Source organism: Salvelinus fontinalis, chromosome 35, assembly GCF_029448725.1.
Source record: "Salvelinus fontinalis isolate EN_2023a chromosome 35, ASM2944872v1, whole genome shotgun sequence".
NCBI lineage: Eukaryota > Metazoa > Chordata > Actinopteri > Salmoniformes > Salmonidae > Salvelinus > Salvelinus fontinalis.
Window position 1 is genome coordinate 29,625,291 of NC_074699.1, and position 21,754 is coordinate 29,647,044.

Below are 21,754 nucleotides of genomic sequence, written 5' to 3' on the forward strand. Positions count from 1 at the left end.
TTAATACATTTGGAAAAAGTTCTAAAAAACTGTTTTTGCTTTTTCATTATGTGGTATTGTGTGAATATTGATCTGCTCCACTGTTGTGGAACAGTGTAAGAGGATGCAGTTTGATGTGAGATTTCAGATGGGAAGTACCGTTTTTCCCGAAGAAATAAACGCATGTAAGTCTCACGATCAAACACGAGACTTTGTAACTCCAAATATTTGAGCTGGACAAAACAGCGACATCCAATGGATGGAGAGGGAACAACCTGCCCTATATGGTGATGATCAGGTTAAGGTAAAAACCTCAAGCTTTGGTCATACTTGACTTGTGACAGCCCTTCGCTATCGTAGGGTAGGCCTAGGTGAGTATATTCTGTATCGCAGTGAATATAACAGTAGCCTACAGTCCAAATCAAATTCGTAAACATGGTCATAATAATAATGTAGCCCGTCCTAGTACACTACCTGCGCACTGACACTGAAAGCAATTGTCATCACATAACGGTAGTTGATATTGTCTTATTGAACCTTGCGGACGTACTGCCAAAGCGAAAGTTATTGCGTTTGAGGTATGTTATGAACAACTATTGTGTTTTGTATCTTAAAAACGATGATCTAATGCATGATCTATTGGACAGCAATACATGCGTAAATAATCGAATGGATTTAGGTGCGGCTCTGTTTACTATTGAGTAGCTCAAATTATGCGCATCCTCTGATACTGTATGCGAGCCAAGAATTCAGCAATGTCATATAAACAACACATCGATACCAGTTAGGTTACCATTATATTTTGATTACAGCAGGGAATGCGTCAATATAATTAGACTAGATTCTGTTACGCAATCAATCTGTCTAATTTGAAAGTCAATGATTCACCTGCTCCTTGTCTATCATGATGAAAATCAGATATTTGCACATAGCCTACTGGAATGATAGCTCGGCCATGTATCATAACTTGTTTTACTTTTAACAACTTGATATTTTACAAAAAATGGTTGAAACAACAGCAACCACGTTTGCGTTCATTGATCAGGCTCAATACACAATTGATATACATGATGACAATGACAGGTTATCAGTGAGTGACATTGACCTCTGTTAAGTGTCAGTGTGGCCGATCTGTATAAAATAGGGCAATAATACAATCATTTCCCCACACATTGATTCCATATTGGGAGGTTTAAAGATTATTTTGCAGTCTAATAAAAAGAGAAATGCCCAGCAATTCATAACTGCAAATCCACATATTATAGCTCTTATTGCCATCAGAAACATGAACAAGCTGGGAGGTGTGTAGTCCCCCGAGCATACAGGGCCTCCCGAGTGGCACAGCGGTCTAAGGTACTGCATCGCAGTGCAAGAGCCGTCACTACAGACCCGCGTTCGATCCCTGGCTGGATTACAACCAGCCGTGATCGGGTGTCCCAAAAGGCGGCGCACAACTGGCCCAGCGTTTGGCCGGGGGGGCTTTATAAGTAGGTCATCATTGTAAATAAGAATTTGTTCTTAACTGACTTGCCTAGTTAAATAAGAAAATATAATAATAATTCCAGGGAGGTGTTAGTGAAACACAGGGATGTGTTGCACTGCTATAAAGCTGTTATTGACAGACAGCCAGGGAGTGATGCTCACATTCCTTCTCACAGGAAACGCATATCAGCTCTCAGAGAGCCCCCTCAACACTCCTTATCACTCAATAGAAAGACCCAATACATGGATGGTGCATCAGGATTAGGGGTCATAATGTAAAGAAAAGTAGCCTAAACACATTCAGATACATACAGTGCCTTCAGAAAGTATATACACTCCTTTACTTTTTCCTAATTGTTTTGTGTTACAGCCTGAATTGAAAATGTATTACATTTAGATTTTTTTGGTCAGTAGCCTACACACAATACCCTATAATGTCAAAGTAGAATTATGGTTTTAAGTTGTTTTTTTTACAAACTAATAAAAAATGGAAAGCAGAAATGTATTGAGTCAATAAGTATTCAACCCTTTTGTTATGGCAAACCTAAATAAGTTTAGGAGAAAAAATGTGTTTAACAAGTCACATAATAAGTTGCATGATTTCTTAATGACTACCTCGTCTCTGTACCCCCACACATACAATTATCTGTAAGGTCCTTCAGTCGAGCAGTGCATTTCAAACACAGATTCAACCACAAAGACCAGGGAGGTTTTCCAATGCCTCGCAAAGAAGGGGACCTATTGGTAGATGGGTAAAAAAACTAAACAGACATTAAATATCCCTTTGAGCATGGTGAAGTTATTAATTACACTTTGAATAGTGTATCAATACTCCTAGTCACTACAAAAATACAGGTGTCCTTCCTAACTCAGTTGCTGGAGAGGAAGGAAATTGCTCAGGGATTTCACCATGGAGTCAATGGTGACATTAAAAAACAGTTACAGAGTTTATGGCTATAATAAGAGAAAACTGAGGATGGATCAACAACATTGATTCAGGACATGAAGTTAATTGCATTCCCAAATGTTTTGCAGTATTACTTTAGTGCCTTGTTGCAAACAGGATGCATGTTCTTGAATATTATTATTCTGTAAAGGCTTCCTTCTTTTCACTTTAATTTAGGTTAGTATTGTGGAGTAACTACAAATTGTTATGCTTGGGGCAAGTCCAATACAACACATTACTGAGGACCACTGTCCATATTTCTAGCATAGTGTTGGCTGCATCATGTTATGGGTATGCTTGTAATGTTAAGGACTGGGGTTACAAAAGAAATAGAACAGAGCTAAGCACAGAAAATTCTAGAGGAAAACCTGGTTCAGTCTGCTTTCCACCAGACACTGGGAGATTAATTCACCTTCAGCAGGACAATAACCTAAAACATAAGGCCAAATCTATACTGGAGTTGCTTACCAAGAAGACAGTGAATGTTCTTAAGTGGCCAAGTTACAGTTTTGACTGAAATCTACTTGAAAGTCTCTGGCAAGACCTGAAAATGGTTGTCTAGCAATGATCAACAACCCATTTGACAGAGCTTGAAGAATTTTTAAAAGAATAAAGGGAAAATATTGCCCAATCCAGTTGTGGAAAGCTCTTACCCAGAAAGCCTCACTGCTGTAATTACTGCTAAAGGTGCTTCTACAAAGTATTGACTTAGGGGTGTCAATACTTATGTTAATTAGATATTTCTGTATTTCATTTTCAATACATTTGCAAAAAATTCTAAAAACATGTTTTCACTTTGTCATTGTGGGGTCTTGTGTGTAGATGGGTGAGAGAAAACAATCAATTTAATCAATTTTGAATTCAGACAGTAACACAACAAAATATGGAATAAGTCAAGCGGTAGGAATTCTTTCTGAAAGCACTGTTTCACTGTGTACATGGATTCACTATGCCTGATTTTGAACAGAGGACCACAAGAGTACCTTCAGTGAGGAGAGTGCTCGAATGATTTAAATTATGCATATCTTCTCTGATTTTTTTATATGCTAATATCATTAATTCAATACGGATACATCTGTACCCCAAGGCAGATTCCAAGGAAGAGTATTGAACACATTTTTCTCCTGTAGGCCATATAATGAGTTATGGACTTAAAATGGGTTACTGTGAACTTGACAGTAGCTTACAGGTAGCTCGGGGGCAAGTAAAGTTCTGTATTTCATATTACAGTATTATTTATACTGTAATATAAATACGGTATCAAAGCAAGTACTGTAATGGCACACAGTACAGTACCGTAAAATGTACTGTAAAAAAGTAAATGCTACCGTAATCGGAAAATAATGAAGGAATGAATGAATGGATGAATGAAATTAATATAGAGAGCGGTTTGTATTTCACAGTATTATACAGTAATTACAAGGATTGGTGCAAACAGGTTGACTGCTAGGTGAAGTGTTTACACATTACAGTATATTCATAAATATTTTGTATTTTATATCACTTGCACTTCTAGAGGCCTTAACAAAGGCTTCCAAACTGGCAGCGACTACAGGGCCAAACAGACCAAAAGGACATGGCAAAATGCTCAACCATTTAAGGTTTTAGACTTGCTGCCACTCCAATCTGTCCCATATGCAAATTGATGGGGCAAATTAGTACAGCCTTCTCATTCACGGGTGCAACCAATATAGCCTATGACAAGGCATGCCTAAAAATACACTACATGGCCAAAAGTATGTGGACAAAGGGGGAACAATAATAATTTGATGAATCCATTTAACTGATGCGAATTCAGAATTTGGATATTAGTGATGTTGATACTGTATTCATCTCTCAGTGTTCATATGAGAGCCTATTGTTACTACATAATGAGAAGGTATTCATCTACAGTTATATGCACCGCAGCAGGTTGGGGAGGAGGGGCTCATGGAATGGTATCAAACACATGGTTACCATGTGTCTGATGCCATTACATTCACTCCGTTCCAGCCATTATAATGAGCCGTCCTCCCCTCATCAGCCTCCACTGATATATACGCTACATGACCAAGAGTATGTGGACACCTGCTCGTCGAACATCTCATCCCAAAATCATGGGCATTAATATGGAGTTGGTCCCCCTTTTCTGCTAGAACAGCCTCCACTCTTCTGGGAAGGCTGGAAGATTGCTGTGGGGACTTGCTTCCATTCAGCCACAACAGCATTAGTGAGGTCGGGCATTGATGTTGGGTGATTAGGCCTGGCTCGGAGTCAGCGTTCCAATTCATCCCAAAGGTGTCCGATGGGTTGAGGTCAGGGCTCTGTGCAGGCCAGCCAGTCAAGTTCTTCCACACCGATCTCGACAAACTATTTCTGTATGGACGTCGCTTTGTGCATGGGGGCATTGTCACGCTTAAACAAGAAAGGGCCTTCCCAAACTTCCACAAAGTTGGAAGCACAGAATCGTCTAGAATGTCATTGTATGCTGTAGGGGCCTAGCCCGAATCATGAAAAACAGCCCCAGACCATTATTCCTCCTCCACCAAACTTTACAGTTGGCACTATGCATTCAGCCAGGTAGCATTCACCTGGCATCCGCCAAACCCACACTGCCAAGTGGTGAAGCGTGGTGGTGATTCATCACTTAAGAGAATGCGTTTTCACTGCTCCAAAGTCCAAGCTTTACCCCACTCCAGTTGGCATTGCACATGGTGATCTTAGGTGTGCGGCTGCTCGGCCATTGAAACCCATTTTATGAAGCTCCCTACGGACAGTTATTGTGCTGACATTGCTTCCAGAGACAGTGTGTAACTCGGTAGTGAGTGTTGCAACCGAGGACAGATGACTTTCATGCGCTGCGCGCTTCAGCATCAGCTGTCCCGTTCTGTGAGCTTGTGTGGCCTATCACTTCGTGGCTGTGCCATTGTTGCTCCAGACATTTCCAACTCACAAAAACAGCACTTACAGTTGAGCTCTAGCAGAGCAGAAATTTGACGAACTGACTCGTTGGAAATGTGGCATCCTATGACGGTGCCACGTTGAAAGTAACTGAGCTCTTCATTATGGCCATTCTACTGTCAATGTTTGTCTATGGAGATTGCATGGCTGCATGCTCGATTTTGTACACCTCACAGCAACTGGTGTGGCTGAAAAAGCCAAATCCACTAATTTGAAGGGGTGTTCACATACTTTTGTATATATAGTGTATGTTAACAAGCCAGAAACAACAATACCATGCACCCACTAGTGGTCAAAAGGTTTTTGGTGCTCTAAGGATATGGTACTGTATTCTGTGGGGTGGAATTACAGTACCATTAGAAATACAGCAGTTCTTTCCCCGCCCACAACATTTTCCCACAATGCACCATAATTTACAGTATGCTGCAGTAAAACGTTTCAGAGTATTGATAATACCCAAAATTACCTTATAATTTACAGTTTTCCATTACAGTGTACAGTACAGGAAGTGGTTGAGGAGTTTGGCCAGAGAAGTCATGAATATTTACAGTCGCTATGTAGATAATTGTCTGATCAGGGAAGTGACATTGGAGTGGTTTTTCACTTGGATCCCATCACCTCAGTGTTAATGGATGTTACATAGGTGTGCTTTCAGGGGAGACATCACCAGTGAAGTTTCTATTATTGTGACATCTCTAGAGATGTCATGCTTTCAGGTTGCCTTTTATACAGCACCAACCTCACTTAGCAGGGCAGGAGAGCTGTCCCTCACAGAGAGGTATAGTGCTAACACCTTTCTGGTTTAAAAGCAAAATGGGGAGTTTGAAAGGGGAGGAGGGGGGTTTAAAAAGCAGGAGAGCTGAGTGAACAAGAGGCGGGGTCCACTAGGTTTGACTAATTGTGTTTTAAAGTGGGTCTTTGAGCACACAATGGGGAATGGGATGGTTTTTAGCTCCCCTGTGAAGCACCAGAGGATGAGAAAGTTGTCAGATTTGTAGGTCAGGCTGCAGAGGTTGGTGTTAGGGACTCAGAGCAGCAGAAATGATGGTGTTTTGATTGTGATTTCACATAGTGATTGTGTCTTACTACTCTTTGCCACAATTCTGTCTACATTACAGCAACGGGAGGAGTCATATCTCCCTTCTAATAGTGTCACTTTTTGCTGATGCATTTTAAGACAGTTACAACATGATCCTCCTCTCTAGTACTGTATATGGATTGTCTTTCCAGCCATGAAGTTAGTTTTGTTACCTTGCAGTGTGCCATTCCTTCTCTTCTGCAATATGGTGACAAAGATCTTAATTGATTTCATCATTTTAGAGAGAATAGCAGGAGTGTTTCCTACTCTCATCTGGTGCTCATCAGAGCCTGACCCGGTTATGGTGTGCTACGTGAGCATGTGTGGCTCCAGAGGGACCTGTCCCTTCCTTGTGCTGATACAGGGATGTAGAAGGAGGTCACCAGCAGCCCACCACAACCCAGCCCACCACAGCCCAGCTCACTACAGCCCATCCCATCCCATCCCATCCCAGCCTGCTCCACTCCTGTTTGCAGTGCTTACAATTCCCTCCAACATTGTAGGTCATTCGGCCTCTCCTTCCATTTTGGGAAGGGCTTCCGGGGATATTTCGCCCTAGAAAAAAAATAATTATCGTATCTTCCTAATTCCCAATTATTATGCACAGGCTTATTTAAGAAAAAGGATTATATGTTTTGTGTGTTAGAGGATGGATTTGAATTTGACACTCCTCTACTTCTGTTCTGTGAGGAGTCCTACACACAGATGAACCAGGCGAGGAGAGGAGAGGAGAGCTCGGCACGCAGGCTGTCATGTAAGCCGTATTCTCTGGGGCCACCTCTTGGTGCACGTTGCTTCCTGCCGCAGGTAAAAGCGTCAGTGTGAGTGCTGCTTTGCTGTGTGTGAGCGTCAGGCTGTGCTGTCCTCTCCCTCCCACAGCGAGAGCAGCTCTGCTGGGTACCAGCTCCACCATTCACCAGAGGACACATTACCCCAGTGCTGACATGGAGAAGGTAAGGCGTTCTCTCAACGTTCTATTAACATTCCTATGACACGGCTGACACAGATTACCTCAACTCTCTTTTTCCCCCACAAGCAGATTTTCCATTCTACTTTTGTTTGTGCCTCTGTGTAGAGGCAATTGCAGAAATAGAATGAATGTATGTGCATGGACTTATTTTCTGTCTTAGCCCGAGGGTATTCAGACTCTCTCAAGTCTTTGATGTACTTCAGTGTATTTCTAACAAAGTGAATATGAATATTTTTCCAAATAACTCTGAGGGGATAATGTTAACTGTTAACTGTAATGTGAGGAGGATTAAAAGATACACAACACGTTCTGAAAGAAGAAAGGATAATCCTGTGCAATTGGCATGCCTTCAGTATGACCTGTTTTCTTATATTGTTGCAGCTGTATTTTGATATGTGATTTCAGTACATTTGATTTGAATGTGCACTTCATTCTGTGCTACTAGCTGTCTTTAAGCTGCATTAAAAGGGAAATGAATCAGCTGGTTGAGCAGCTTGTGTCTGTGACTCTCAACATGGCTTCATTTTGAGGAACATGATTGAATGCATCTGACATTCTCTGGGAATAGCTCAGAATGTGTGAGCATCGACACAAGTAACCGCTCTGAGGAGTGTGATTTAGCCCAAAGTACAGAGGGAGGTAACACAAATACTTCTGACATATGTCACCCCATCTTTATATCAGACGACCTTGTTGTTTTGTGTGTGTGCTTGTGTGCGTGCGTGCGTGCTTGGTGTGTGTCAATACATGACAGGTCTTCTTTGTGTGTGGCAGCGTTGCTCAGAGTGCCCAGAGCCCAGGCTAGCCCAGAGCCTGTGTACATTCTGCAACAAGTGGCTGTGCTACCAGTGTACAGACATGCACCAGCACCAGAGAGCCACCCCTCAGTGCTCAGACCTGCACCAACACCAGAGGCCCACCACCCAATGTGTCGACCTGCACCAGAGGGACCAGATGGCCCCCAGCTCTCTGCCTCCACCCGAACCAGGCAAGCATCTCTCTCTCCCAGACAGGTTCTCCCATCCCTCACTGCCTCTCCAATCTCCACATCCGGGTGTCTCTGGCCGGTTGGGTGGAGATGGGCTTCGTTTCCCCGGGGTCGTCATCAGACCTGTTTGGGTTTCTTTGTTTCAACTTTTTCCCATGTTTGTTTGTTAATCATGTCTCAGTAGGAATGATTGTGATGAATTATGCATGTAGCCTGTAATGGTTGGTGGTACAGTAATGGTTCCTACAGACCCTTATGTATTACAATTCCTGTTGTCATGTTGCCCACATTCAGAAAGTGAACACTGAGAATGATACTATTTTTGTAGCAACAGTGTGACATTATTCGTGGATGCTGAAAAGTACGTTTCTAGGTCTCTACTCTTGGATGCTAAAAGGCGAAGTCATACTGTAACTCTGTGATCACATCTCACCTCTATTGCCACCTCTAAGTGTTGCTGTCTTAGTGTGTTAGTGTTTTGTTTTTGTGTTTTGGTGAGAACACCAGTTTGAAGTGTTGCGGGTGAGAAAGCGTAGCTCTGCAGGCAGGATGTGGTCACTCAGCTCTTAGCACTGGGGCTGTGCTACGCAGTGCACAATAGGCCTTGTGGAGAGCATTGTGCAAAAGGCACTGCTCATTAGAGTGGTGTGTCCAGCAGAGTGCGGTAGGGTTGTGTTCAGCAGATAGCTATGTTCAGCTGAGACTTTAGTCAGGCTCTGTGGGCCTGTGTGCAGCAGTTTGCATACGAACTGGGATGTGCTTGTTATGTTATAGGGTTTTGTTGAGCGCTTTACTGTTCTGTTGAGTTAGTGTTTAATTGACTGTACTAACTAGGGCCATACTTAGCTGTGTGTGTGTGTGTGTGTGTGTGTGTGTGTGTGTGTGTGTGTGTGTGTGTGTGTGTGTGTGTGTGTGTGTGTGTGTGTGTGTGTGTGTGTGTGTGTGTGTGTGTGTGTGTGTGTGTGTGTGTGTGTGTGTGTGTGTGTGTGTGTGTGTGTGTGTGTGTGTGTGTGTGTGTGTGTGTGTGTGTGTGTGCAGCAGCAGTACTGTGTATTGTTGGGGGCTGTGTTTACTCATTGTGACCCTGTGGTCTCTCTATCACATTGTGATCTGTTTCCTGCCCCTTGTGGTATGTGTGCGTTTGTGTGTGTGCGTTTGTGCCTGCGTGTGTGTCTGTGACTGTGGGAAAACCTTCTGCATCACCCCAGAGTATAGACATAGGACCAACTTTAATATTTACAGTGGATAGCCATCTGAACATCACCCAGTCTTCTCAGTCCTCATAACAATGCTTAGGCCTGCTCCGAGTGCAGTGCACACAGTTTCATGACACAATCATTACCCAAGAGGGGAAATAAACACCAGCATCAGGATACAACAATTGGTTGTTACTGGTCTCAAAAGTCAATTAAAGGCTTCAGTCAATTTGGGTCCAGTTTTGAAGTAAATAAACTAATGCCACATGGTGATTGCTTGGACTCCGTCCCAAATTATACCCTATTCTTACATGGTGCACTACTTTTGGCCAGAGCCCTATAGGGAACAGGTGCTATTTGGGATATAACCTTAGTGTCAGGAAGTGATAACTTTGGGCAGGAAGTCTCATATGTGCTGCATAAGAATCACATTTCCAGCTATTTATACAGATCATTTGCATAGAGTAGGAACTCTCATTACATTGCAAATCAAATGACTAATGCTGCATTTATTTTTAAAACATGGCCGTTTATGCATGCACACATGAAAGTCATTTGTTCTCTAGCAACATTTGTTACTGTCTACATCCTGCGGTGTGAAGGTTTTGTTTGATTCTTCAAAAGCCAACCGAACAAAGTTATTAATCTACATTGGCACTGGTCTTTCATTTCTCCGATCAAAGACCTTCTCTCTCTGCCCTATTTCCCATCTGTCTACCCATTCTTTAAGTCCAGAGATATTTACTAGATTTAAAAGATGCCATATTTCCCTAACCTAAAATAGTTTGGGAATGATGATGATACTGAATGACTCATGTAATGCATGTTAACTTGAGGCCAATATCAGATTCAACGTATTTTCCAACTCTAAAAAAGAGTAGAATGAGATTGCAGATAACATTTTAAGCAAAATGAAACAAAACTAAACAGGAAACATTCAGCGAAATAGTAGTTTGTCTTGTAGCTTGATATAACAATAGAATAAAACGTTGATGTACGTAAACTGTGTGCTGCCAGACATGAATGTTATGCAGTTGCTCTTTAGTAGGCCGCTTTGTTTACATGATGTGTCTTTGAACATTTGTTTGCATGATATATCTTTGTGCATTTAGCAAATAAATGTACAGCACCAATTCCTCCCAATGGGTTTAGCTGTAGTGTGAATTGCTTGTTTAGTCCTTCTCTGTGGTAATGCTATGCTTCTCTCCCCCCTCCCCCCTCTGCCCGGCAGGCCCTGGCTCGTGTGGCCGCCCCCTCCTCATGTGCCACTCTCACAGACAGGAGCCCTTGGAGCTCTTCTGTGAGTCCTGTGACCTCATGTGCTGCAGCAGCTGTCACCTGTCCGCCCACAAGAACCACAGGTCAGTCCTTAGACACGGCACAAGGGCATTACAGTGAGGAACTAACAGCAGGTTAAAAACCTCCTGCATTGTGTCTGGTGCATATCTTCAACCTATCTAATTCCAATTCAGTCCATATGATACATTCCCCTGTTGACTGTGATTTTGCAGTGCATTAGTGGTCCCAATAGTCCCTAACGTCAAATAGTAACTAGCCCTCAAGGTGATGCTTTAAATGAAAGGGTGTAAAGTGGTGAGGTTAAGTGGTGTTTCTATTGTATTATTTGACCCACTGTGATATCTGTTTGCCCTCAGGTTGGTGCACATTGGAAAGGCCCTGCAGGACCAACAGTGGCAGTTTGAGAGCCTGATGGCTCAGGTGGAGGAGAGGAGGTCTGCAGTGGAGAGTACAGCCAAACAGATAGAAGACAGGTAAGCTCCGCTTGTACAATACATTACAGACAGATGTGTAGAATGATCAAGAGTATACACTGATCTCATAAAGCAAGTGTAAAGCCAACAGCTGGTGGTCTCAGAAACCTGGCTCAAATTTTCCAGAGCAATGTTGATGAAATGTATATGTCCTCTCAAAGATCATATACAATACACTCTCCAACTCTGAATGAAATACCCATCTAACATATGTAAAGCATCCAAGTGCAATAAAGCACTTATACACCACAATCCATCAACTGTTTTGGTTTCTCTGTCAGTAATCAGAATGTCATTTTCTCTGTGTTCCTCTCAGGCTGCATGGTGTAAAGATCACGCAGAGGAAGGCTGAGAACCAGATTAAAATGGCAAAGATGATTATGATGAATGAGCTGAACAAACGGGCCAACCTATTAATAGAGCAACTGGAGGTAATGACTTTCCCTCCCTCCCTCCCTCCCTCCCTCCCTCCCTCCCTCCCTCCCTCCCTCCCTCCCTCCCTCCCTCCCTCCCTCCCTCCCTCCCTCCCTCCCTCCCTCCCCTCAGTCTCAGTGTTTCCAGGGGCATTCATCTCCAGTGTCTAGCTGACCATGAATGTACATGTTCCCAATCAGGAGCGATCCCAACATCTAATCAGTTCTGAGAGGCAATAATGATCTGTCAAAAAAGCAGGGATCTTAGGAATGAAGTCCGGCGAAAAACAAGCCATTGATTAGCCCCTCTCTTTCCATCTGTAATTCACTCTCTCTGTGCCAGCAATTACACATGAGCATGTTTCAGTCTGCCTCTGTGTGTGTGTGTTTAGAAGATCTCGGAGGACTTCCAGCGGCGTCTGGAGGACCAGCTGCAGGGGGAGATAGAGATGTGCAGCCAGCTGGACCACGTGCAGAACTTCATCAGCTGGGCAACGGCCCACCACCTCAAGAACCCATTACTCTTCAGCAGGGAGCTGGTAGGTCTGAAGGGACAGAAGGGTGGGCTTGCGAGTCAAACACAAGGCCATTTTTTTGTCCCTTGTAAAACTCAAGGCCATTTTCTAGTCTCATTTAAAAACAGAGAAATAAAACATTTTTGGAGTTGATTATGGAAAAAAAGTAATTTGGGCATTTACATTACGCCTGTCCTCCTTTAGATTTCTCTCCAGATGCAGCGCCTGCTTGAACCCCCACTACACTCAGACGCCTGGCTCCCTGTGAAGATCAAGTTCAACTGGGATGCAAGCTACTGGACTAAGCAGATCTCAACTTTGGGTAAACTAAGGCTTAAAGGACTTGGCTGCAGTAGCTTGGCTGCAGTGACTGGTTGTAAACTGGTTGTATGTAATTATTGAAAGTGTTGCATTTAATGCCGTCCTACTGGAGACCTGGCCTTATTCCTAAACTACAAGTATCTCTGTTGTTCTAGGTCAGCTCACTGTCGAGGGGGGAAATCGCTCCTACTCTGAGGGCGTGGCCTTCCCCAGCATCCTGAGGCCCCAGCCTATCACCTGCTTGTCCCTGCCATCTGTGTGCCATGGAGAGCGGGAGCAGGGCTGTGCCTTCCCAGCCTGCTGTCAGCCCCAGATGTGCTGCCTCCACTGCATACCCCCACAGCCAGCTGTGCAGCTGGACAAGACCCAGCGGGAACCCAACCCCTACTCCGCCAGGTGTGCCCAGTCCACCCTCAGCTCTCCCTCCCTGGCCCTGCACCAGAGTCAGCTGCTGAGGTGCTGGGGCCCTGACAGTCCTCCAGGTCCACCAGCTGTGGCGCCCTCCTCCATGCAGCGTCCCCAACAGCAAGAGCATCTCCCGGCTGCTGACCCAGGCCTGCTCAGCTCCAGCTCCAACAGTAGAGGTCTTGGACTTCAGCCCCCAGCCACAGCCCTCTACCAGCCTCAGATTCAGCCGCTTCCCGAAACTCATGCACAGCCAGCCACAGATGGGGCCAGGGAAGGCCAGGGCCAGCAGGCCAGCAGAGAGAGAGAGCAGACTCCTGGGCAGCCAGTTGTGAACAGAGAGGTGTTGACAGAGCAGATCCAGGAGGGGAGCAGGGAGAAGACACATGTACTGACAGGGGTGGACATAGAGGTGCTGACAGACGGGATCCAGCAGGAGCAGCAACAGCAGCAACAGCAGCAGCTCCTGTCTCCCCTAGTGGCCACACTGACAGTGGAGCAGCAGGAGGAAGAGCAGCAGGAGGAAGAGCAGCAGGAGGAAGAGCAGCAGGAGGCCAGGACTACACAGCCAACCAGAGACTGCAGAGATGGCAGGGTGAGTTGATCAAAGCACACTATAATGAACATTGTTTCTTCACATCAGAGATGCTTAAACCATATCAACTTAGTAAAGCTGTCCATGTTTGCTCAGCGATAGTGCACTTTTGGCCTACGTTGGAGTTCCCCCATTGTTGTCTGTTGACCAGAGAGTTGTATAGGTCCCACAACCTCATTTCGCTTTCACTCTGTTGACTCCCCAGTGGTCACACTTGTCCCTCCTCATTCTCTATGGTCTTATAGACCTCACCACACACTCTGAGCTCAGAGGTGTCAAAACACACGGTCTTGCTCACAAACACCTCTCAGACTAACAGTAACACACATGCCTCAGCCCTGCCTCGCTTCTGGCCATGCACACATACACGCACACACAAACCAAAGGTCACACACCTGTCCTGAGAAGAATAGTGCAAGGTACAGCCATTGTTTCACTTTGGTTGTGCATTATGGCAGAATAAAAAGCCAATGGGTTGAGGGAAGGCTGGATACAGTAAATTGGGTTCATGGTGTTATAATTGAAGCTCAAAGCACATTGTACCGCAGGGAGCTTTGCGTGATAGCAAGTCTTAAACCCAGGATGACAGCAGTATTTCCTGTCTCAATATCTACATACAGCGGATATTGAAAAAATTCTGGCAATAACTTTGTTTACGCCAAATGATCAGTCACAGTGGTTGACAACTGCCCTGAAAACAGATGGTGCTACAGAAACCTAACTGGCTTCCATTTGAAGAAGGAACTATGCTTAAGAAAGAGGCACACTAACACAATCAAAGCACCAGCTATGCTGAAATATATTTAAAAAAACTGAAGTGCAGCATTGCAGTAAAGCTAAAAAAAGATTCTACTGTTTATTATTAGTACCCTTGGTACCAGGGATTGAGCAACCGAATGATCACTGATCAAAAATGTTCCTCCTGCATGATTAAAACAACAGAGGCACATGATTTCCGCCTTGCCAAGACACAGTGAGTGAAAGTGAGAAGAAAAAGCGCTTGGGCGCAGCCACATACGTACTTAACCTGGTAATAATGAGACACTTGGGGAATTGGTGGAGCTGGCAGGTTGATTTCAGCTCTGGGTACACTTCTCTCAGATACATCCCTGTCTTCTGTCTCGCTCCCTCTTCCTCTAGAAGAGGATTATAGCTTTTTTCTCCACATTTAGACTCCTTCACACCTCTCCTCGGGGCGCGGATCAGGTAAGTGTTTTAACCGAGTGGTAATTATGAGCACATGCTCTGTGTCAGCTGGTCTAAATCTCCATGGTGTGTGGCGCGCTGTGAGAAATAAGACAGAGAAAAAAAGGGAGGGAAGGAGAGGTGAGAGGAAGAGAAGGGGTGAGAGGAAGAGGAGGGGTGCTGAGACACAGGCTAGTGCTCGAGCTTTGTCAGGCGTATGGCTGCATTAGCACAGAGATACAGTTTCTGGGGGCTTTTTGGAAAACTCGCATTAGTGAAATGATGACGAGTGGGGAAGGCCAATGGAGGAGAGACAGAAAGAGAGTCTAATCTGTGATGTGCTAATGCCGCTTATTCAAAGGAGCCTAGCTAACGCACTTCTGATGGTGGATTTACATACGATAATTGGTGTTGTAACTAAGCCCTTCATTATCAGTAGAATAACGGTGTTGTGAGCAGTTGTGTGGGCCATCTCTCGCTGAAATGAATGGGCTTTGTAGCGATTGCGTTGTTTTTAATCAGACAGGCAGGGCTCACAGAATGGATTCTGAGTGGCGTCCTTAGTGCGTGTGGTACTGAAGGTTGTTCCGCCACACACCTCCCACCACCGCACTGTCTCCCCGTTGCTATGACATGAATAGATGCACCTGTGTTGTATGATGCTCAGTCAGCAACAGTAGAGTGTGCTGATGCAGTCTGCTTTTGTGTTTCTGTGTCCTGACAGAGATCCACTTCACTGGAGATGTCTGTGACGACCCATGGGTTCAGTGTTGATGCTCAGAGCAGCAGGCCCAGCTCACTGTGTGGGAGGAAGAGTCGATCCCAGAGCATCCCACCAGAACTGGCAGGCCCCTCCAGCAGCCCCTCCACAGACAGGCCCCTGGGGGCCACCCACAGCTTAGCAACAGCAACAGCAGCCGTGGAACGGGGACGCATGGCAGACCAGGTAACCCATTAACCCATTAATGAACAGAGACCTGCTGCCATAGAGATCCTATAATTCATGTAATTCTATGTCTACTGCTACCAAGGAGAGTGCAGGTGAAAGGTCATGGCTGACTGGAGACAAGGAATTCTCAATAAATGACTGGCATTCTATTATAAGATTTTCAATGGAAAATTAATGGACATTTTAATTGTGATCGAGAGTCATGCCTATTCTCTTCAACTTCCATTATTACATGTCAGCTTCTTAAGGCTGTCTAGCTGTTAAGGCTGTCTAGCTGTTAAGGCTGTCTAGCTGTTTAGGCTGTCTAGCTGTTAAGGCTGTCTAGCTGTTAAGGCTGTCTAGCTGTTAAGGCAGTCTAGCTGTTAAGGCTGTCTAGCTGTTAAGGCAGTCTAGCTGTTAAGGCTGTCTAGCTGTTAAGGCTGTTCTGATCAGAGCTTGTATAAGAGACATGCCATTATACAGTTCCATTAGGGACATTACAGTATAGCTACAAAGAAAAGAACATTGTAAAAGAAAACAAAATTCTAAATACTGTATCTATTACAATATGTCAGATGAAAAAGTTATTTTAAACAGTCTCAGCAGTTTGGATTTGACATATAAATGTGGCAGAAAGGTTTGGCTGTCAGACTTAAAACCTTGTTCTTGTTACACACTTGGCAATGTAAATTCTTTGCTGAGGGTATAACACATTACCAAAAAATAGAACTGATACAGCAATGAGTCCATTTGATTTTATTGCAAACAAATTGGACAAAGTTGCTAGTGTTTCTGTTTAAAGGTACATTTAACAAAATTACCTTTTTGGGTCAATCAGATTCCAGGTTTTTGGTGGCAAAGCCTTTTCTCGTTTTTTGTCTCTGCAGTTGACTTTGTAGCATGATGTAGTATAATACCCATAATGTTTTGTAACGATATCTGGTTTATCTTACTAAACACATTCCTAAAGCTAACACTAAGGTGTCGCTCCTCCTTATTCTTACAGACTTTGGATGTAAAATATGGTTGGTGTCTGTGCTTGATACAGTAGTTGATGTTGATTATGACTGATTCCCTCCCTCAGCAGGGTTTCATGGATCTCAGGCGGAGGGGGTTGTCTTCTGATGGAGTGATACGATCCTTAGCCACTCCTCCCTCCAGAGGCCAGCCCAGCCTACGCCTGTCACCTTTGACCATCTACAAGACAGAGCCTGGTACTGAGCCACTTACTTCCAAATATGATACATTTATCATTTATTTATTTATTATTATACAATAAACATTTCTCAGATAATTTATTTATGTATACACTGTACACTGCAATTCAGATCAAGCTGCCAATATTGTACACCATGGCTATAATAAATTACATCTCTCTCTCTCTTTCTCTCTTTCTCTCTCTCTCGATAAATATGTTCTGATTATGTAGTAACAATATGCTCTTTTATAAACATATGAACACTGAGAGATGAATACAATATCATCATTACTAACATCCAAATTCTGCTTTCACATCAGTTAAATGGAATCATCAAATGATTATTATTTCTCCTGTTACCAGATTATGTCTATGCATATGATGAGACTGGGCATGACGTCAAAGGAAAATGCAGAATACCAAGAAAGACTCCAGACAACAGGTATGTTCTTTTTAAACATCACACTAATCTTCAAAAAATAAGTTGAAGTCAAAAGGGGAAAAGCTAAAGTTATGTCGCTTCACCACTTCCCTCTTCATACATCAGTGACAGAGAGGTACAGAAGGAATCTGGGAGTTCCAGTTCCAAGGTTCCAGTGGTGTGTTTGGAAAGGCTGAAGATCCTGGTGTCTCGGATCCCACCACAGGGGCGGCGACAGAGTGACCCTCTGCCAGACACCGCAACAGAAAGGACCGGACCTGTTCCACAGAGGGGATGGAAGGACAAGATGACTGAGGTAGGCTCCACTAAAACACAGTGAACTCTTTTCTCTTCCAGAAAGTCCATGATGTCAGATTATACTAGTCTCATAACCACAATAAACATTATGTCTGAACTAGTTTTGTCCAGCAGCTGGTTCTTATAAGCGGCAGGAATTAGCCCGGAGAAGAGGTCTGAACTAAATTGCAATGTGTTTCAGATCAGGGTAAAATACTACTGGCATGTTCTAAATGTCCAACTCTGTACTTTGTCTACAGGGAATATCAAAAGAAGCCAAGGTCGCAACGGTCAGCCCGTCTCTGGATAAACAATACTCAGAGAGACACACTATCAATCAATCTCTCCCACCTCCAGTAATCAATGATTGGCCTGAGCATAGAAGACACAGTCCTCACAAAGAGCTCACACTGCAAGTACCCACCACTGATCTTGTATCACCCCCACCTTTCTCTGCACCTGACCTTGACTCTGACTCAGATCCCAGGTCAATCTCAGAAACTGTTTCTGACCCTGAACTGGACTCGGACCCACAACCAGAATCTGACCCACAAGCTGAGTCTGCATCAGAGGCTGATCTGGAATCAGTTGCTGATGAGGAATCTCCTGATGAGCCTGCTACAGAATCTGAACCTAGTGTGGAATCAGAACCTAGTGTGGAATCAGAACCTAGTGTGGAATCAGAACCTAGAGTGGAATCAGAAGGTAGTGAAGAATCAGAGAATGGTTTAGAATCAGAGAATGGTGAAGACCTGGATGCTGATGCGGAATCGGAGGCTGATATGGAATCAGACCTCCAACCTGACCCTGGCTCAGACCCCCGTTTTCCATCTGAAACACGTCCGGGATTAGATTCTGACCTGGAATCAGACTGTGCACAACCCCCTGAATCACAAGGGTCTGTAGAATCTGGACCAGATCTTGAATCGGAGCCAGACTCAGCCCCTGACCCAGCCTCTCTAAGTCCTGAACCAGGAGTGGAGTCCCCTCCAGCCCAGAGGGCCCTGGATGCAGACCCTGGTCCACAGAGGCATTGTGAAGGAGCCGAGCAGGCCCTGACTGGGGCAGAGACCATGGAGGTGGAGAGTGAAGACTTCTGTGCCGTGTGTCTGATCGGAGGAGACCTTCTGTGCTGTGACCGCTGTCCCAAAGTCTTCCACCTGTCCTGCCATGTGCCCGCTCTCCTCAGCTTCCCCACGTAAGTCATCTCACCGCCATAAGTCATAGACTGTGTCCCAAATGGCATCCGATTCCCTATATAATGCATTACTTTTGAACAGGGCTCATAGGGCTCTGGTCAAAAGTAGAATAAGGGGCCATTTGTGACGCCTCACTTCTCTCATCCATCAGTCTTGTCTACACTACTGCTCGGTGGTTGAAGATAGCCAATGTCTGCCTCTGTGTCCTCTCCCACTTCAGGGGTGACTGGGTGTGTACCTTCTGCAGAGATATCCAGCAGCCAGAGGTGGAATATGACTGTGAGAACCAGAGGCTGGCTGCAGAATGTTCAGGAAAGCCACTACCTCATGGTCTCTCTGCTTGTGACCAGAGAGTAAGTACTGTATTATTCTTCATTATGAAAATGTAAATCAACTGACACTGGACTCAAAATATTACTACAGTCAGTAGTGTCAAGGAGGGCTCAATGTCTTCTGTAAGTGGGGTTTCACACCTACTAGTTACAGTAAATGTTATTTATCATAATAAATCAATGTTGTCCCCCCTCTGTAGAAATGTGAGAGGTTGACTCTGTTGATCTGCAGCAACATGCTAAGTGCTCCCTTCCATGAGCCGGTCAGTCCACTGGTAAGTGATCCCAATCTTATTCTTAATCAGCATGTTAGTATTCACAATACTCCACAAAAACACAGTGATCTGGTTTAATAAAATGTGTTTTGAAACCTAGGCTCGCCACTACTACCAGATAATCAAAAGGCCCATGGATCTGTCTGTGATCAGGGCCAAACTCAGCAAGAGGAGCACTCACCACTACTATTCACTTGAGGAGTTTGTGGCTGATGTCTCCCTCATGTTCAGGAACTGTGCAAAATTCAATTATGTAAGTGATATAGATTAATAATAATATTTTAGTGATAGAGGTTAAACTGTATATATTGACCACTCTTTCAGTGCTATATTGCAAATGCATATTTTATTGTATCATTTACATTATTAAATGTCCCACAATGCAATTGTAAGTACTGATCCGGGTCACAGTAGTAAAACCTGAGATGAGCTGTGTTTAATGTCTGGTTTCTCTGTCTGTCCTCCAGCCGGACTCAGAGGTGGCCCAAGCAGGTCGCAGCCTGGAGACGTTTTTCAGCTCCAGACTCAGGGAGGTGTTCCCAGACAGGGCCTTCCCTGCAGCCGAGGAGGACTCCGACAGCGATGAGTACGACGAGGTGTACAGAGCAGCTGAGGGAGGCTTCCCCTGGCCAGAGAAGAGAGAGCAGTGCCACAGGAAGAGGAAGAGGAGGCACTCTCTCAACTGGAGGAAGCATAACTTCTAGTTGTAGGCAGTGAGGCAGAGCCTATCACTGGCTATTTTGAAGGACAGTATGACATGATATTGCACTGGATGTTTCCATCCAAGAGAGGAAGCTGAGTTTTTATGAAGGGATTGTATGTACATATTTACATTTTGAGAATTGTACTTCTTCATTATAAAGGTTATCTGCTCTTAATTTGGCCTGATATTTGTGTCAAATATTATTGTATAAGTATAACCTGACTTACATCTTTATACTTAATATGCCTTTATAAACTGCGTTTCTGGTATTTGTTTTTTGTTTCAGATATATTTGTAGATTCTACCTATATTTGTAGATTCTCCATCATATATACAGCAAAACCTACAAGGTCAGTATTGATAAATGGTAAACATATTTATAAATGTTAAACTCTACAATATCTTGTTTTATATATTAATATTGAATGTTTTTAGTGGCTAAATGATTGCAGGCAATTAGTAAATACAGACTATTAATGTTAATATTTCTGTCTTGCATTTTATATATATATATATATATATATATATATATATATATATAATATGTCTCTCTGTCCTATATGCACTTAAAGTACAGTATAGAATGTTATGTATGGCCTCCCTTTTTTTACGGTAATGATTTGAGTGACTGACAGAGGGCGCCCTAGCAGCAATGACTGAGAACAAAGAAAAAAGTTAAGTTCATATTGAACCAAGGGGGTATTCAAAGAAGATTAAGATAAATATAAAAATGAACATACCTTTAGTTGAAATTGCCACAATAATATTGCAAGGCACATATGCTTTAGATTTGCATTTATTCAATCCTAATGAAATCCTACTTCATTAGGATAAGGCCAGTATTAATAATGATTATTTCTCCGGCTTAATGGGAGTGGAAGGTATTTGATCCAGTGTGAATAAGTAGAAAGAGCTGGAGAAGTTAAGAGAGACTTAAGAGTAATGTTATGTTATATCAACTTTCTGTAGTTTCTATGTAGAATGTACATGTTAGTTTTTCATTTATGTAAAATGGCTGCTGCAATTTGGTAGAGCTGGCTGTATTTTTTTAAAGGTTGCTGCAAATTAATAGCTGAAATTAACTGTAGGATCAAGCTAAGTTTGCTATTTGAATAAACAAACAGACTTAAAACGATTGTAGGTATTTTTTCTCTGTAGTATTTCATTTGGACTTTTCAATATGGAATATCCCTGCTTCCATCTCTAATATTGAATCCTAAAGCCTACAAAGACCCTCTCAGAGTTAGCTGGTATCAAGAAATGTCCATTTAATAAAGAACAGTTGAAGAGAAAAGTGCTGCATTTGAAACGGTCCTTGCTATTCTTCTACGATTCCTTTTGATTCCTAATTTCTATTCTGTCTGAAGTTATTTTATGGGGTAATGGAAATAATAAATGTATATCTTTAAGCAACAAAGGCATGTTTTGTATCAACATAGTCTTCTTGCTAGTTACTACCTAAAATATATGTAATAAGCTTAAAGGTATGCTGAGTCATTTCCTGAGATTTTGGGGTATTTGACAGAATGGGGTTGTGATTAGTTGCCAACAGTCAAGTGTCAGTCAGTGTCCCACCTCTTCTCCATATGGGCGGTGTTGCTGTGGACTTGACAAGA

The 21,754-nt window shown here is 43.5% G+C and overlaps 1 protein-coding gene across 13 annotated transcripts; it reads left to right on the plus strand.

Moving 5' to 3' along the window:
- Window positions 1–224: 224 nt before the first annotated feature.
- Window positions 225–21,447, plus strand: LOC129834705 (tripartite motif-containing protein 66-like). Of its 13 annotated transcripts, none has more exons than XM_055899933.1 (19): window positions 225–283; window positions 7,116–7,179; window positions 7,305–7,378; window positions 8,170–8,383; window positions 10,811–10,940; window positions 11,235–11,351; window positions 11,668–11,782; window positions 12,157–12,303; window positions 12,484–12,601; window positions 12,756–13,600; window positions 15,510–15,731; window positions 16,798–16,927; window positions 17,275–17,353; window positions 17,459–17,648; window positions 17,890–18,827; window positions 19,049–19,181; window positions 19,361–19,435; window positions 19,536–19,688; window positions 19,903–21,447. In XM_055899933.1, exons 1-19 carry the CDS (start codon window positions 239–241, stop codon window positions 20,137–20,139), a joined length of 4,026 nt encoding a protein of 1,341 aa, XP_055755908.1. In that variant the 5' UTR covers window positions 225–238; the 3' UTR covers window positions 20,140–21,447. The 13 variants fall into 13 exon arrangements, with proteins under 13 accessions (XP_055755908.1, XP_055755912.1, XP_055755911.1 ...); XM_055899937.1 differs by having other exon boundaries at window positions 282–350; window positions 7,119–7,179; XM_055899936.1 differs by lacking the exon at window positions 225–283 and adding an exon at window positions 294–350.
- The last annotated feature ends 307 nt before the right edge of the window (window positions 21,448–21,754 follow it).

Excerpts from the sequence above, each read along its gene's own strand:
- LOC129834705 (XM_055899930.1), top strand. The coding sequence starts at position 7,056 with ATGTTTTGTGTGTTAGAGGATGGATTTGAATTTGACACTCCTCTACTT. Across the intron at positions 8,384-10,810 it reads TCTGCCTCCACCCGAACCAG|GCCCTGGCTCGTGTGGCCGC; the intron begins GCAAGCATCTCT and ends TCTGCCCGGCAG. Across the intron at positions 17,354-17,458 it reads AGAAAGACTCCAGACAACAG|TGACAGAGAGGTACAGAAGG; the intron begins GTATGTTCTTTT and ends TTCATACATCAG.